This window comes from Lissotriton helveticus, chromosome 9 (genome assembly GCF_964261635.1).
Source record: "Lissotriton helveticus chromosome 9, aLisHel1.1, whole genome shotgun sequence".
NCBI classification, from domain to species: Eukaryota; Metazoa; Chordata; class Amphibia; order Caudata; family Salamandridae; genus Lissotriton; species Lissotriton helveticus.
In genome coordinates, this window is record NC_136070.1 from 626,374,927 (window position 1) to 626,388,447 (window position 13,521).

Sequence of the window (13,521 nt, forward strand, 5' to 3'; positions counted from 1 at the left end):
TCTTTGCTGGTAGAAGTTCCAAAATTCAAGACTTCAAAAACTCTTTCTGGGGCAGTGGTGTTGGCATAAAACTCTCTCCCTAGGCCAAATCAAAGTACATTGAAGCTCACATTATGAAAGCTCAATGTCCCAAAAAGATTTGCTCTATGCTTAATGATATGATAAGCCTTGCCAGTACAAGTCGTGTTTTTTAGTCTGCGAAAATAGAAATGATCTTCCAAAACAAAAATCTGCAACCTGCTAACTTGTAGTCTATATTCTGAAGCCTGAGATGCACAACATATAAGGCAGGCTCTTGCTGCAACACAGTGTGGTACAGATGGTAGCTTGGAATGATAGGTATATAAACAATATTGTCCTCTTAAAAGGGACCAGTTTGGTGCAACACTTCAACACTACCAGCACCTGTATATTCAAAGGGAAGGCTAGTCTAAAACTATTTAACCAAATAATTGTGGTAGAAGTGGTATTGAAATGTTTAGTAAGCATCAAAAAGACCCTCTAATAATACTATTAAAAAATGTTCAATAGTAGACCAGGGCGAGGTTTTCATTATGCTAGCTTAATCTTTCAGGATCACACAAATTATGTGTTACGCGTGTTGTGTGAAAATCCCGAAATAGCTCATTAAACTACAGGAACAATGCGAACAACCAGAACTTTAGCTTCTGTTCTCCCCAGGACTTACATGTGTTCCCCGTTTTTATTGTGAAATGTGTCCTTGCATCCAATGTGGTTGTGAGGATGTATGCTGAGCTCAAATATAGGTTTTACATTTCACATGATTAGGCAAAAGAAAATTGTGTTACTTTTGCACACCCCTAATAAGCAGTTGTGAAATAGGTAATGTCCTGGTCTAGATGGATCATAAAGGAAAGTGGGTTAAATTTGAGAACCCAAATCTACCTCTTGGTTTGTCTTTCGTCTTTGACCTCGGTTTTTTAGTTGGTATGGGTTTGTGGTTACTTAGGTGTTGATTATGATGGTGGACGGACTTGCGTCCGTCCGCCAACCCCGAGGTGGAGGGACCATCCGCAAGGGCAGCGGTGTTCCCTCCATGCCAATTAGGATGTGACCGCCACCCTGGCGGTCACATCCTGTATCTTTAACATTGCGGCGGGTGCTGCTTCAAGCAGCACCCGCCGCAATGTTAAAAATGCATGCATTGCAGTTGCATGCACGAAGCGGCAGGCACCGCGCGGTGCCTGCCGCTTAGTGCATGCACATGCAGGGGGGTACCATAGGTACCCCCTATGTGCACCCCCACCCCCCTTCACCCTGGGGGCCGCAAGGGCCCCCCAGAAGCAAAGGTCCATATGCTTTTCCACGGCGGAAAAAAAGCCGCGGAAAAGCATGATTACACACGCTTCCTAATTTGGCTGGCGGTGTCTTGCAGACACCGCCACCAAATAGCGGTCTACACCCCGCGATCAGCGGCGGACGGACCTGCCGTCCGCCGCTGATCCAACCGCCATCCTAATCTGGCGGGTGGTGTTGACAGGGAGCGTGGCGGTGAATCCGCATCCTCCGGGCCGGCGGTGGCTTCCACCGGCCCGGAGGATGCGGATTCACCACCATCATAATCGACCCCTTAGTTTGCAGAAGGGCGCAGATGGAAATAAGCACCTGATGCAAGAGAATGACAGAAAAAAGCTCAACAGAAGAAAACTTGAAGGGTTGAAATCTGAAGTAACCTTTTTCTGTGCACAAGGAAGTCAAAACTGTATCTTGTGGTTGTATGACTCTACATGAAGGTCAATAAAATCAAGGTACAATACCTACATTTCCTCTACTTCACACAGAACTATATTGGTATAGCGAGGATATTTTAGTTATTCTTATCTCTGCATCAACGTACATACTCTTACTTTGCAAGGCGTTGGTTAGAGCTACACAGTGGCTCAATAATATTGTAATGCTGTATAATGCATGTGAAAGAGTGAGGAGTATACCTATCAATTTCTTCATTAAAAATTACAATATATCTTTATTTTTGAGAACAAGAAATTACCGTTTTTTCAGACAAGGTAATGAAAACCTGGGAAACAGTGATTAAAAAGCACCTGAGGGCTGAATTGTGCATGAGCATCTCCTCCACAGATGATGTTCTTCTATCCTTGCAGATGTACAACATGTTCCCCTCTATCATGAAGCACCTACCAGGACCTCACAACAAAGTTTTTGACAACTTTGAGAAGCTAAGGCTGTTTGTGTTGGAGAGAATCAAAATGCATGAGGCGTCGTTTGACCCCAGCTGTCCCGGGGACTTCATAGACTGTTTCCTCACCAAAATAAAGCAGGTAGGTGTGCCTAAGCAAAAACGTTTGTGTAGCTGTTTTTGTGTGACCTTTGTAATAACTTCTCCTTTCCTTCTTTTTTTTTTTCAATCCTTGTTGTTTTATTTATAATAACCCACTTGTAAGCTGCACCACACTGAATAACAACTTTACTGTTGCAAAGTGTTACATAAGTGCCACTGTGCAATACTGTACCTTTTAAAAAACTGGAAACCTAATCAAACAGACTATCCTTTGAAATGTTTGCTCAATCGCAAAATACTATTATCATATATTAAAATAAACTGTTGCACTCATAACAGTGTTTTATCTTAAGTTTAGAATACCCATACACATTCTAGATAAAATAAATGTTGTCATCCCTTACAACTTCTAAACATTAGCTTCATTAAAAAAAAAAAATTTTTATTGAAAATTCATTGGTACAAAACAGATACAGCTTAATAAGGAAAATTCCATTATTTCATACTAGTTTTCGATAAGCATTAAAGCATCATAGATAAAGCCAGACATTCACTAAATAAATAGATAGGTGTTTACATATAAGAATAAATATACAGATAAGAAACTCATCACCAGTTGATTAAAACTGCCCCTCCCTCCAGTTTTTAAAGGGGTCCCATACCTTATTTCCAAAATCACGCTTTTTCTTACCCTTATAAGAATATAGAGTAGATTCGATGTTGGGAATGCCAAGAAGCCTGGTCAGCCACATTTGGAAGGTTGGGGCATTAGGGTCCTTCCAAGCGGCTGAGAGTAGGATACGTAAGACGGCAACAGCTAGAAAGATAAAAGCCTCTGTTTCTTTATTCAGAAGGGCCATTTTACTATCACTCCCAAGGATCATTATTGTCGGGGATAGGCAGATCTTTAAGCCTAGCAGCCCCTCTAAAAATTTCTCTATCTCAGTTTTAATCAAACTAAGCTGCTCGCAGTGAAAGAACATATGTAATAGGTCTCCTGGACCTTTCTGGCACCTAGGGCAGTTACTGTCGATCCTCATGCCCCAATCATGTAGCTTAGATGGTGTGTAATGCAGGTTAAAAAGTGTAATGCTGAACCTTCAGATTTGAGGATCGAAGTACCTGCTTATCCAAACTCAGAGCCTTATCGAGGTCAGTATCCGGATCTTGAAGTCTAACTGCCCAGGCAGCTTCATGTTTCTCAAGATCATCAGGGGATTTTTCAATAAGGGCTTGATATATATTACTAATCCTATCTCCTCCTCTTAGCAAATACCCTAGCACAGGGCAGTATGACTCTGGCAAGATATCAGAAATAGCCGATTTAAGTGTTTGTGAAACTTGAAAGTACTTAAAGATTTGGTCGTTGGGGAGACCATATTTCTCTTGCAACCAGTTGAAGCTGGCGGTGCTTCCATTCAACATCACATCGCCCACAGTCCGAATACCCAGCTGCTCCCAGCATTTCCAAGCCCCATCCACACTCAAGTTTGGTGTATACCCTGAGTTCCACAGTGGGGTATATAGATTTATCTTGGGGATATGACACAGTTTCTGCAGATTTTTCCACAAATCCCAGGCGCTCAATGCCGCCTTATACCGGGATTTTTAAAAAAATCTGCAACTGGTTTTTCTCAGCAATACCCCCACGGCCTCCTTTCCCATCAGCAATTCATAAATTGATGGCAAGACGTATAGATCTGAGGTAGGGTCGTATGTATATCTCCCTCTGGAAACTGGCTCGAATAATATAGACATCTGAGTTAGCAAACCAGCCCAATGGAAGAATCTGATATTTGGAATTGCCAAACCTCCACGTTCGTGAGGAAGCGTCATAGATTTTAGTGCCCTCCTGGTTTTACCATATTGCCATAAAAAACTGTTAAAGATAGACTCAATCTTTTTTAACATCCCTTCCTCAATTAAATATGGAATACATCTAAACAGATAGAGGAGTTTAGGTAGCATGGTCATCTTTAACACGTTGGCTCTCCCAATGAGTGTTAAGTGCAATGAGTCCATCCGCTTTAAGTCCGATTCGATTTTTTTAAGAAGCGGGAGGTAATTATCTTGTATAATAGAACCTGTTTCAGCATTAATTACTACCCCAAGATAAGTGGCAGAATCGACATATCTTTGATTGATTTTAACAATCTCCTTGGAACAGATTACCTGGGTCTTCGACTCATTCAGGCGATACCCCGAATGCATACCAAACTCGCTAGCGATTTCTACCAGTATCTGCATACCCTCGACTGGCTTTGGTGTAATTACTGCCAGGTCATCGGCATATGCCAATATTTTGCTAGTAAATCCATTAGTTACTGCCGGCTGTATTCCCCCATTCTCGAGAATCTGCCTAACCAGCGGGTCAATATACAGAGCAAACAGGATAGGTGAGCAAGGACAACCCTGGCGGGTGCCCCTGCTTATCCCAATTCTGTCCGAACTTTGGCCCATCAGCTGGATTCGGGCCATTGGGTCGCAATACATGGCTTTAAAGGCCGTCCTGATTTTTGGGCCAAACCCTCTCTCCATCAATACATTCCATAGCTAGAGCCACCTGACTCGATCAAATGCTTTTTCAGCGTCAAGGAGGATCATGGCGACTCCTCTCCCCCCAGCAGCATAGGCCTCGAACAGCAAGATTGCTCTTCTAACATGGTCCGCCGGTCCTCGACCAGGGATAAACCCATGCTGCCAGGGGGAGGCGAGCCCACCAATAACCCTCCCCAACCGCATGGCCAGGATCTTGGCATACAGCTTATTATCAGAATTAATCAAAGATATAGGCCTATATGACCCTGGGTTTTCCCTCGGCTTTCCTTTTTTATGGAAGACTATGATGTTGGTATCTTTCCATGTTTCCGGGATCTTACCCGTACCTATTATGCCATTAAATAGATCCACCAGTATTGGACCCAGTTCTCCTGAGAGGCATTTATACATCTCGAGAGGGATACCATCTGGCCCAGCAGCCTTACCAGCAGCCAGGTCAGATAGTGCCTCGCGGATCTCATCCCCCGTTATATCCAGCTCCAATTTTTCTCTCTCTGCTGGTCCCAGTTTAGGCCCATTATCCGGATACCTGCGGTTGTGCGTGTACCACCCATTTCCTCCTTATACAAGATTTCATAGAAATTCGCAAAGACTGAGAGGATGCCCTGGGGTTCCACCACATCACGTCCATTCTCGCGAATGCTTGTTATTATATTCTTAGTATAATCTTGCCTGATCCTTAGCGCTAATTCCTTGCCAGCCTGCTCCCCAATTTCATACACCCTCCCCTTATATGTCCAATATTCTGCTGCCGCCTTTTCTGCAAAATGTTTTTGTAATTCTGCTTTAATTAGGCAGATGTTGGTTTGGCTCTCTCTACCTTCCCTTCCTTGGGTTATATCTTGGCAGTGTTGTTTTTCTGCCTTACCTAGATCTCCCAAAAGCTTAACCCTGGTGGCTTGTTCTTTTTTCCTGGACTGAGCAGAATAGCTGATAACCTCCCCCCTTAATACCGCTTTAAATGAATCCCACACACAATTCCTTGATGCGCTATACCGATTGGCATCAAAGAATTCGCGAGCCCATTTTTGCATATGTTCAACAAACTGTACATCAGCCAGAAGCTTTCGATTGAATGTCCAAGCCCTACAATTCCTAACTAGCCCCCTACCTTTGTATATAATTGCCAACGGGTTATGATCCGAGAGGACCTTGGGAAGTTTCCTGATACTGATTTTACTAATTTCTGTAGATGATATTAAGAAATAATCCAATTTGCTATACCTCTGGTGAGGACAAGAGAAGTATGTATAGCCTGGATCTCTAGGCTCCTTTGCCCCCCAGACATCTATTAACCCGTGCGAGGACATCATAGAATGGAGAGCCATAAATACCCTTGGTTTTCTGCCAGCATATGTACTTCCCTCAAAAAGATCTGTGGAGATATTAAAATCACCACAAACCAGTATGGGAATCATCCAAGATGACAGTTCCTCTTCCAAAATTTCAAAAACCTCTGGGTCGTCCTGATTTGAGCCATATATGCCACAGATAGTAAGACCTCCTGCCAACTCCACCAGAGCCCATCTACCAAGTGCGTCAGATTTAGCCCGTTTTGCCTCCCCCAGAAAAGATTTCCCCAGAGTCACTACCCCCCTTACAGTTGACGTTTGGGTAGAACATGCCAAAATATTGAACCCTCCAACCCTCAACAGCTGCCTCTTCGCCCATGGTAGATGGGTTTCCTGTAGGCACAAAATATCTACAGACTCAGTCTTGACAAACTGTGCCAGTTTTGATCTCTTCCTCCAATCGTTTAACCCCCCTATATTTATTGAATATACATTAAGATTTGCCATGCTTATTGCTAGAGAAAAGCCTTACTTTCAGCTGAACATCATAATCATAAAAAAAACCTCTTCCAAAACAGATTTACCATTTCCCAAAAACACCAAAGCTGTAAAAAACATTGTACCACAAATTCTCATTTTTTTCTGCTTTTTTACCCCCCTTACCCTTCCCACCAGTGCCCCCCCTGAGAACCCCTCCCTCTTCCACCTCCCACCCTTCTTATCCCCCCTCCCACTGGAAGCACTCAGACCTTGGTCTGAGCTAATGATGGTTGTGTGCAGCAGCGTGGAACATGGGTGCAGCTATTTCTTAAATCGCAACAATCATAAGAACCATATCTTACCATATCTTGCCTCCCCCAGCCCGTCCCCCCTAAGAAATGAAACAGAATCCCACTGTTGAACCAATCAGTTTCAAATAGATAGTACACCACACATCAAAGATATTCTACATTTTAGACACCTTGGTGGACTTAATACTCCACCAGTCAGACTATTTGAATCACAGAGAGTCCAGGAACTCCTTTGCCTTAACTTCTGATGAATAATATATGGTCTTCCCATCTTTCAGTATCTTGAGCTGCGCTGGATTTACTAAATAAGCCTGAGTGTACTTGTCCTGAAAGGGCTTATTCAGCTGACGGAGTCTCCACCGCCTCTCCACTGTCGCGTGACAGAAGTCTGGCCTCATGAAGAAAGAAACCCCCTCACTAGATCTTTTAGCATCGGGCGAGCCTTTTCAAATATGATCTGCCAGAGAACAAAGTTACCCAAAAATATTAAGACTGCCCTAGGTTTATCATCGCTTCCAGCTCCCCGGCGAGCTCTAAACGGAGTACGATGAATTCTCTGCATTTCCGCAGCCCAGTTCCACTCAGATAGTTCCGGGAATGCTTTTTTGAACAGGTTGATCATGAAGACCCTAATATCTGAGCCCTCTGCCCCTTCCGGAACTCCTAAGACTCGAAGGTTATTGCGCCTCAGCCGGTTCTCCATATCTTCCAGTTTCCACTGGATGTCGACAACCTGAGCACACTGGGAATCTACCTTAGAAGATGCTGCTGCGGCTTCTGCTTCAGTTGCCACAATCCTTTCCTCTAAATTAGTGACTCTGTCCCCCACGATGGTGCATGCCTTAGAGAGTTTTCTAACAGCCCCCTGTATCTTACGCATTGCTGCCTGTGACTTCCGGGTGTCCTGCCTAGCTTCTTCTCTATGCGTAAGGATGGTCTGATATATGACATCCAACAATGGAGGGTACGATGATGGGGCCTCGGTATTAGGGTTTCCCTGTAGGGGCGTAGCTGAAGAGTGATCCCAAGTCAAATCCCGCATCTGATGCGCACGGGCCTCTCCATGACCACCCGGTCTTTTGGCCGTACTGGGGGGGGGGTCCCGTTCTAAATCGCTGTCACTATCAGAATCCAGATTGCTCCCTTCCTGGGAGCTCCTCTCCTCATCGGACCATTCCGCATCCTCTGTCACTGAGAAGAAGCACTCACTGCTATCTTTCTCTCTCTCTTGCTCCTTACCCCCTTCATCCGTGGGGGTGAGCTGAGCTAATGGGCAAAGTAGCGTGATTTCTTTCTCCTTCCCTTTATCCATGCCCTCTTCAGTCACCAAACATTGTCCCGTGGCCTCCTCTAGCTGTTCATGGAGCAGGTGAACAGGAGGTGACAAAGTTTCAGTTATCCCCCCGTTATCTAATGCAGCCCCATCAAATTGTTTATCGGTACCTGTACCTGTAATCACCGGGGTCCGTGAGGCTGGCTCTTGCCCCCTTGCCTCAGCCTGCTCCTCCTCTGCCTGCGTAGCAGTTGACAATGATGCAACTTCCTGCCCCACTACCTCATCCAGGGGGAGGATAGGTGCAGGCCCTCCAATCTCCTTGGGGTTCTGTGCCATTAGCTCCTGAACTAGGGGTTGAGGCTTCTCAACAACAACCGCGTTCTTCTGACTCCTTCCCCCGCAAATTAATAGCTCCAAAATAGAAGGGGACTGCCGGGGATGCTGTGTCACCTGTTTACCTCTCTTGGGCGGCAATGGTGTTTCATCGCCTTCACCATATTTCGGATCCACTGTGGACAGAGATGTGTCTTCCGTCCCTTGGTGTGCTTGCTCCGAGTTTAGGGGTGAAGCTGGAGCCGCCTGTGCTGCCTGCGCCGCCTGCGCTGCTTGGGCTGCCTGAATTTTTTTCTTTGCTGCAGCTGCAGCTTTAGCTGCTGCACTAGCTGTCATTTTCGGGGCCATTGCCAGCGCGTTGGGAGCAGAGTGCTCCTTCAGCCGAAAAAAGTTAATCGGCAGAGAGATTCTGCCTGCTTCTGCTCCCCCGGCTTCCACTGCCTGCCTCGGCCTCGGTCAGCAGCTGCCACGCCCCCAACGCCGTGGATGTCGGAGCCAGATCACCAGCAGCCCATCCGTGATCGCCGACCGCCTCCACTGGAGGCTCGCCGCTCCGGACCACCAGGGAACGATCAGCATCGGCTCTCCTTCACACCGAGAGTCAGCCAGGTGAGCCGCTGCTTATATGGGGGGGGTCGGGGAAGATTGCTGCACCTCGCCCACGCCGCTGCTCTGCGGCTCCTCACACAGCCGCCATCTTGCTTCCCTATCCCTCCTTTCCTTCTTATGAGTTTTTGTGTGGTCTTGTGACATTGTCTTCAAGGAGGGCATACTGAAAATATTACTGAGCCCTCTGAAAGCCGCTTGCGATGCCCTATGCCATTTAAATGACCCACATATCTTAGGGGCTGATTGACATGTTGACGGAACAGGTATTCCATTGCAATGGTGATAGAGTTCCCTTCCCATAAAAATATCATCCACCAATCAAATTTAAAAGTGAGTAGACCATAGATGGACAATGGTAGAGACTCCTCCAGCTCTGCCGTGGAAAACGTGTCCATATGTCCACTCACCCACTTTAGGAGGACAGACATGTAGCTGTCATTTACTGCCCGTCTCCGCCAGGGAAACTCTGGCTGCAAGGGGAAAGTAAAAACATAAAAATGTTCCCCTCACCATGGGAGATGTCTTCCATGGCGAGGGGGGCATACTTTTTTTTTATTTTCTAAAGCAAAATCCCAATTAGGGGTTTTGTGTTCGACAATTAAGAAAACCTTGTAACTTTTCTGTATGGCTCTGTCATGTTTGAAGGAGCCACAAGACAAAGTTGTAACGTCAGTTCCTATTGTGGTAGCGGAACCCCAATAATCATCTGAACTCTAGTATTTAATCATCCCAATATTTTACCAAAGTAATTTGGCTACAAGGTGTCCAGTTGATCTAAAGGTTAGAGACTATACTCCTCCTCAGGTCACACAAATTTATCAGAGTTAAACGGGATAAAATAATGAAAGCATAAAGAATACATTTTCTAGATGAAAAATTAAAGAAAAATGTGGATTTAATATAAGCGTGGGCGTAAAATCCGCTACGCCCGCGGATTTGCGGATTTTTGGGAAATCCGCAATCCGCGTATTTTGCGGATTTCCCACAAAATCCGGGAAAAAAAATCCGCGGACGTAACGGGTTCAAACTCGTGTATACAATGGCGCCAGCAAGCTGCCAGCGCCGTTGTAAAATAGTTACAAAGTTAGCTTGCACAGGAAGCACTTAGATAAAATAAAGCAGCACCTGCTTTATTTTATCTAAATGCTTCCTGTGCAAGCTAATTTTGTAACTATTTTACAACGGCGCTGGCAGCTTGCTGGTGCCATTGTAAAATAGACAGTGACCCCTGCGCCCTTCGGCGCGATTACATAGTAACACACACATGGTCGCTGGAACTAGTTGAAGCTCAAATGCAGTGACTCATTCATCAGCCCAGAAACAATCGTGAGCGTCTTGGAGGCTGGGCAGATGTGCCTTCTTCCCAAATCTACCATCGAAAATCAGCTGAGATGCTGGATAGAGGCCTTTGCATCCTTGCCTTTCACGAGCGCAATCCCCGTGCTGTTCCTGTGACCAGGAGCTTCTGTATCTTTATCTGCTGCTCTGATAGGTCTCTGACCTTTTATACACAGAAGAGACATGTGCACTCGCATGGCAGCCCCGCCCGTTTGGCCCCACCCACACCCTAGCGGTGTGCACCGTCTTCCCGCCATTTACCGACTATGATGGACAGCTCACTCAAGAGACCCCTGCGCCCTTCGGCGCGATAGCATAGTAACACACACATGGTCGCTGTAGACAACTCTCTGGCACTTTAGGAAGCTGTAGTATAGTAAAAGCACTATACATTTACCCAACGAGGTAGCACTTACTGATTATCCAGTAGAAAGTACTCCAGTTGAGTAGAGGTATGGCAAAAAACGGTGGCGTCTTCTTGAATAAATATGAAGGGCAGGGTTCATTCTGGCACGATGGTCCTGGCACAAAAATTAAACCTCAACAGGAAGCACTTACAGATATCAATAAAGCATGTGCCCTAGTTGAAGCTTAAATTCAGTGACTCATTCGTCAGCCCAAAAACAATCGTGAGCGTTGTCAAGGCTGGGCAGATGTGCCTTCTTCCCAAATCTACCGTCGAAAATCAGCTGTGATGCTGGATAGAGGCCTATGCATTTGTGTTCGCACGGGTTTCTGCCCGTTCGCGAGTGTTTTGTACAATAAAACCCTCGCGAACGTGCAGAAACCCGTGCGAACACAAAAAAAAAATACGCTAGGATCCGCGGATTTTGCGTATTTTCGAAATACGCAAATCCGCAAATCCGCAAATCCGCAAATCCGCAAATCCGCGGATTGCCGATACGCAAAATCCGCCCATGCTTAATTTATTACAGAATAATTAAAATATGGTACAGCGAAAATAATGCATAAATCGACACTAAGACCCAATTACAAAAAATACACATAAAAACTAAATCGTAAATTATTAATCCCTAGTTAATGAGGATCTAAACAACAATTCTACATGTCAAACTCATATATAACACTGACATCATCATAACAGAAGTTTATAAGCAAAAGCGGAGCATGTAATATTACCTACAAGGAAAATGGTAAAGACAAAATCCCCATCAAAATAAAAAGTAAAAACTCTCACAAAATAAAAAAGGAAAGTTCTCCACGAAAGACACAAACCCAAAGGTTCTATAGATAAATCACACAAGCTGTTAATAGTTTCTGCAAATTCAGCTTAATATGATAATGATATGGCCACATTGGCATATCAGAAAAAGCAATGTAATTTATAAATCATTAGTGTAGGAAGCTTCCTTTTTATATAGTGTAAACACAACGAAAGCCCTCATTATGCACCACATATCTGATGTTTGTGTGGGCCCCCTGTTATTGCTTTTAATTTGGGGAGGTTCTAGTGCATATCTATGAACCATCTGATTATGTGTGTTTTATGAAAACTAGGTCCCATGCCTCGTGGTGAATCCTAGATATGAGAAAAAAATGTGTCAATAGAAAGAGTCTAACGTAAGCAAGCACCAAAGAACGATTGGCAGGTTCTCGCCAACTTGCTCACTCTTTCATCTTCTGCAGCCTTCCTATGTTTGGGAAAGGAACCAACACCCAGACAACTGCAGAAGAATGTTGTGTGTGTGGGTAACTTCAATCATTTGTGGTACACATCTCAATTACTCCCCATGGGTCCCCTTGAAGGGAGGGGAACTTCCTCCTCACAAGCAAAAATGGTTAGAAATGTGTTGCGATAGGCCCACTCCATACGTCTTGAATTTGTAATGCCTGTACTCATGATTAGACCATTTTAAGCAGGATATCCATGTATGTATTGTACCAAACAAAGGGAACACTATGTAGAAAGTCCAGGAAACCCTTATTGGCTTAGAGGGTTTAAATTAATACTCCCTAACGCTCTCTTTTGTGGTAGTGTCGTCAAGCCGTTTATTCTTATCAGAGGGTAGTGTTAATGCATTTGTTGAACATACACAGAGTCAATAAATGAGACACATGCTAAAGAAAAAATTCAAGACTGCCTGATAAAACTCACACTTGGTTTTATATATTTTTTAAGACCTAGAACTTCAATCTTATGTAAGTACTTTTCAAGATAGTAATTTCCACGGAATAGAAAATGCACTGTATTTGCAGAGTAACACTGAAATGTAATCCTATGGAGAAAAACAAACTGCATACATTCACTTGTCAATGAGTTACAGGACTGTTCTTCTGGACATAAGGTAAGTAGGTGTCAAGGTGCAAGGCAGCATCAACAGGACACCTTGGTTGGCTCTGAAGCATCTGGGTGCAGAGGTGATTGTTGGTGTCAGGAGCTCCGGTAAAGTCATTGGGGAAGAGTACTTGTAAAAAGAAGCTGCAAGTGGGACCTGGGGGCCAGTCCAGTTGAACCCAAAGGAGGGCTTGGTTCTTTAGGGTCTCTGAAGCTGGCATGCACTAACGGTCAAACTGGACTTGAGCTATGGGACTTGTGTGCAGTGGTCTTTGGTATGGCGGGTCGCTGCAGTCGAAGGCACTCAGTTTTGGAGAGCTTCCCTAAAGAGACTGCAGGCGGAGACTGGGGTACCAGTGTGGTCGAATTCACAAGTGACCTCGGGTATTGGTGGATCTCTGGGTGCTACAGATGCTGTTGGTTGTGCTAAACTCATGCTGTGGAGCTTGGGTGCAGTGGTCTTTTGTCCGGTCTGTCTCAGCGGTCAAAGGCACTTGCTACAGGTGACAACCTGGAGATGGGGACACAATAGGACAGCTGTGCCACTCTCAGTACTGGCTTCTGTGGTGCTGACTTCCCTCAGCAGCTGGTCAGTCAGTGTAGGGTTAGTGTCTGCATTGGACCAACAACAAGTCTTGGCTGCTGCACGGGGTCCGATACCACGGGTATTGGTGCTGGATGGCTTCTGAGGGGTCTAGTGTCTTGTTACTCACTGCAGAGATGGGTCTAACCTCAGGGAGCACGGAACATCTCCTCCTGGGTGGCTG

At 45.0% G+C, this 13,521-nt stretch overlaps 1 protein-coding gene across 1 annotated transcript in view; it reads left to right on the plus strand.

The window, feature by feature from the left end:
* The window catches only part of LOC144781708 (cytochrome P450 2F3-like), a 208,821-nt gene that overhangs the window by 84,189 nt on the left and 111,111 nt on the right, over positions 1-13,521 (plus strand). Inside the window, exon 5 of the mRNA XM_078660682.1 lies at positions 2,124-2,300. Coding sequence (XP_078516808.1) covers positions 2,124-2,300 — 177 coding nt within the window. The remainder of the gene's footprint in view (positions 1-2,123; positions 2,301-13,521) is intronic.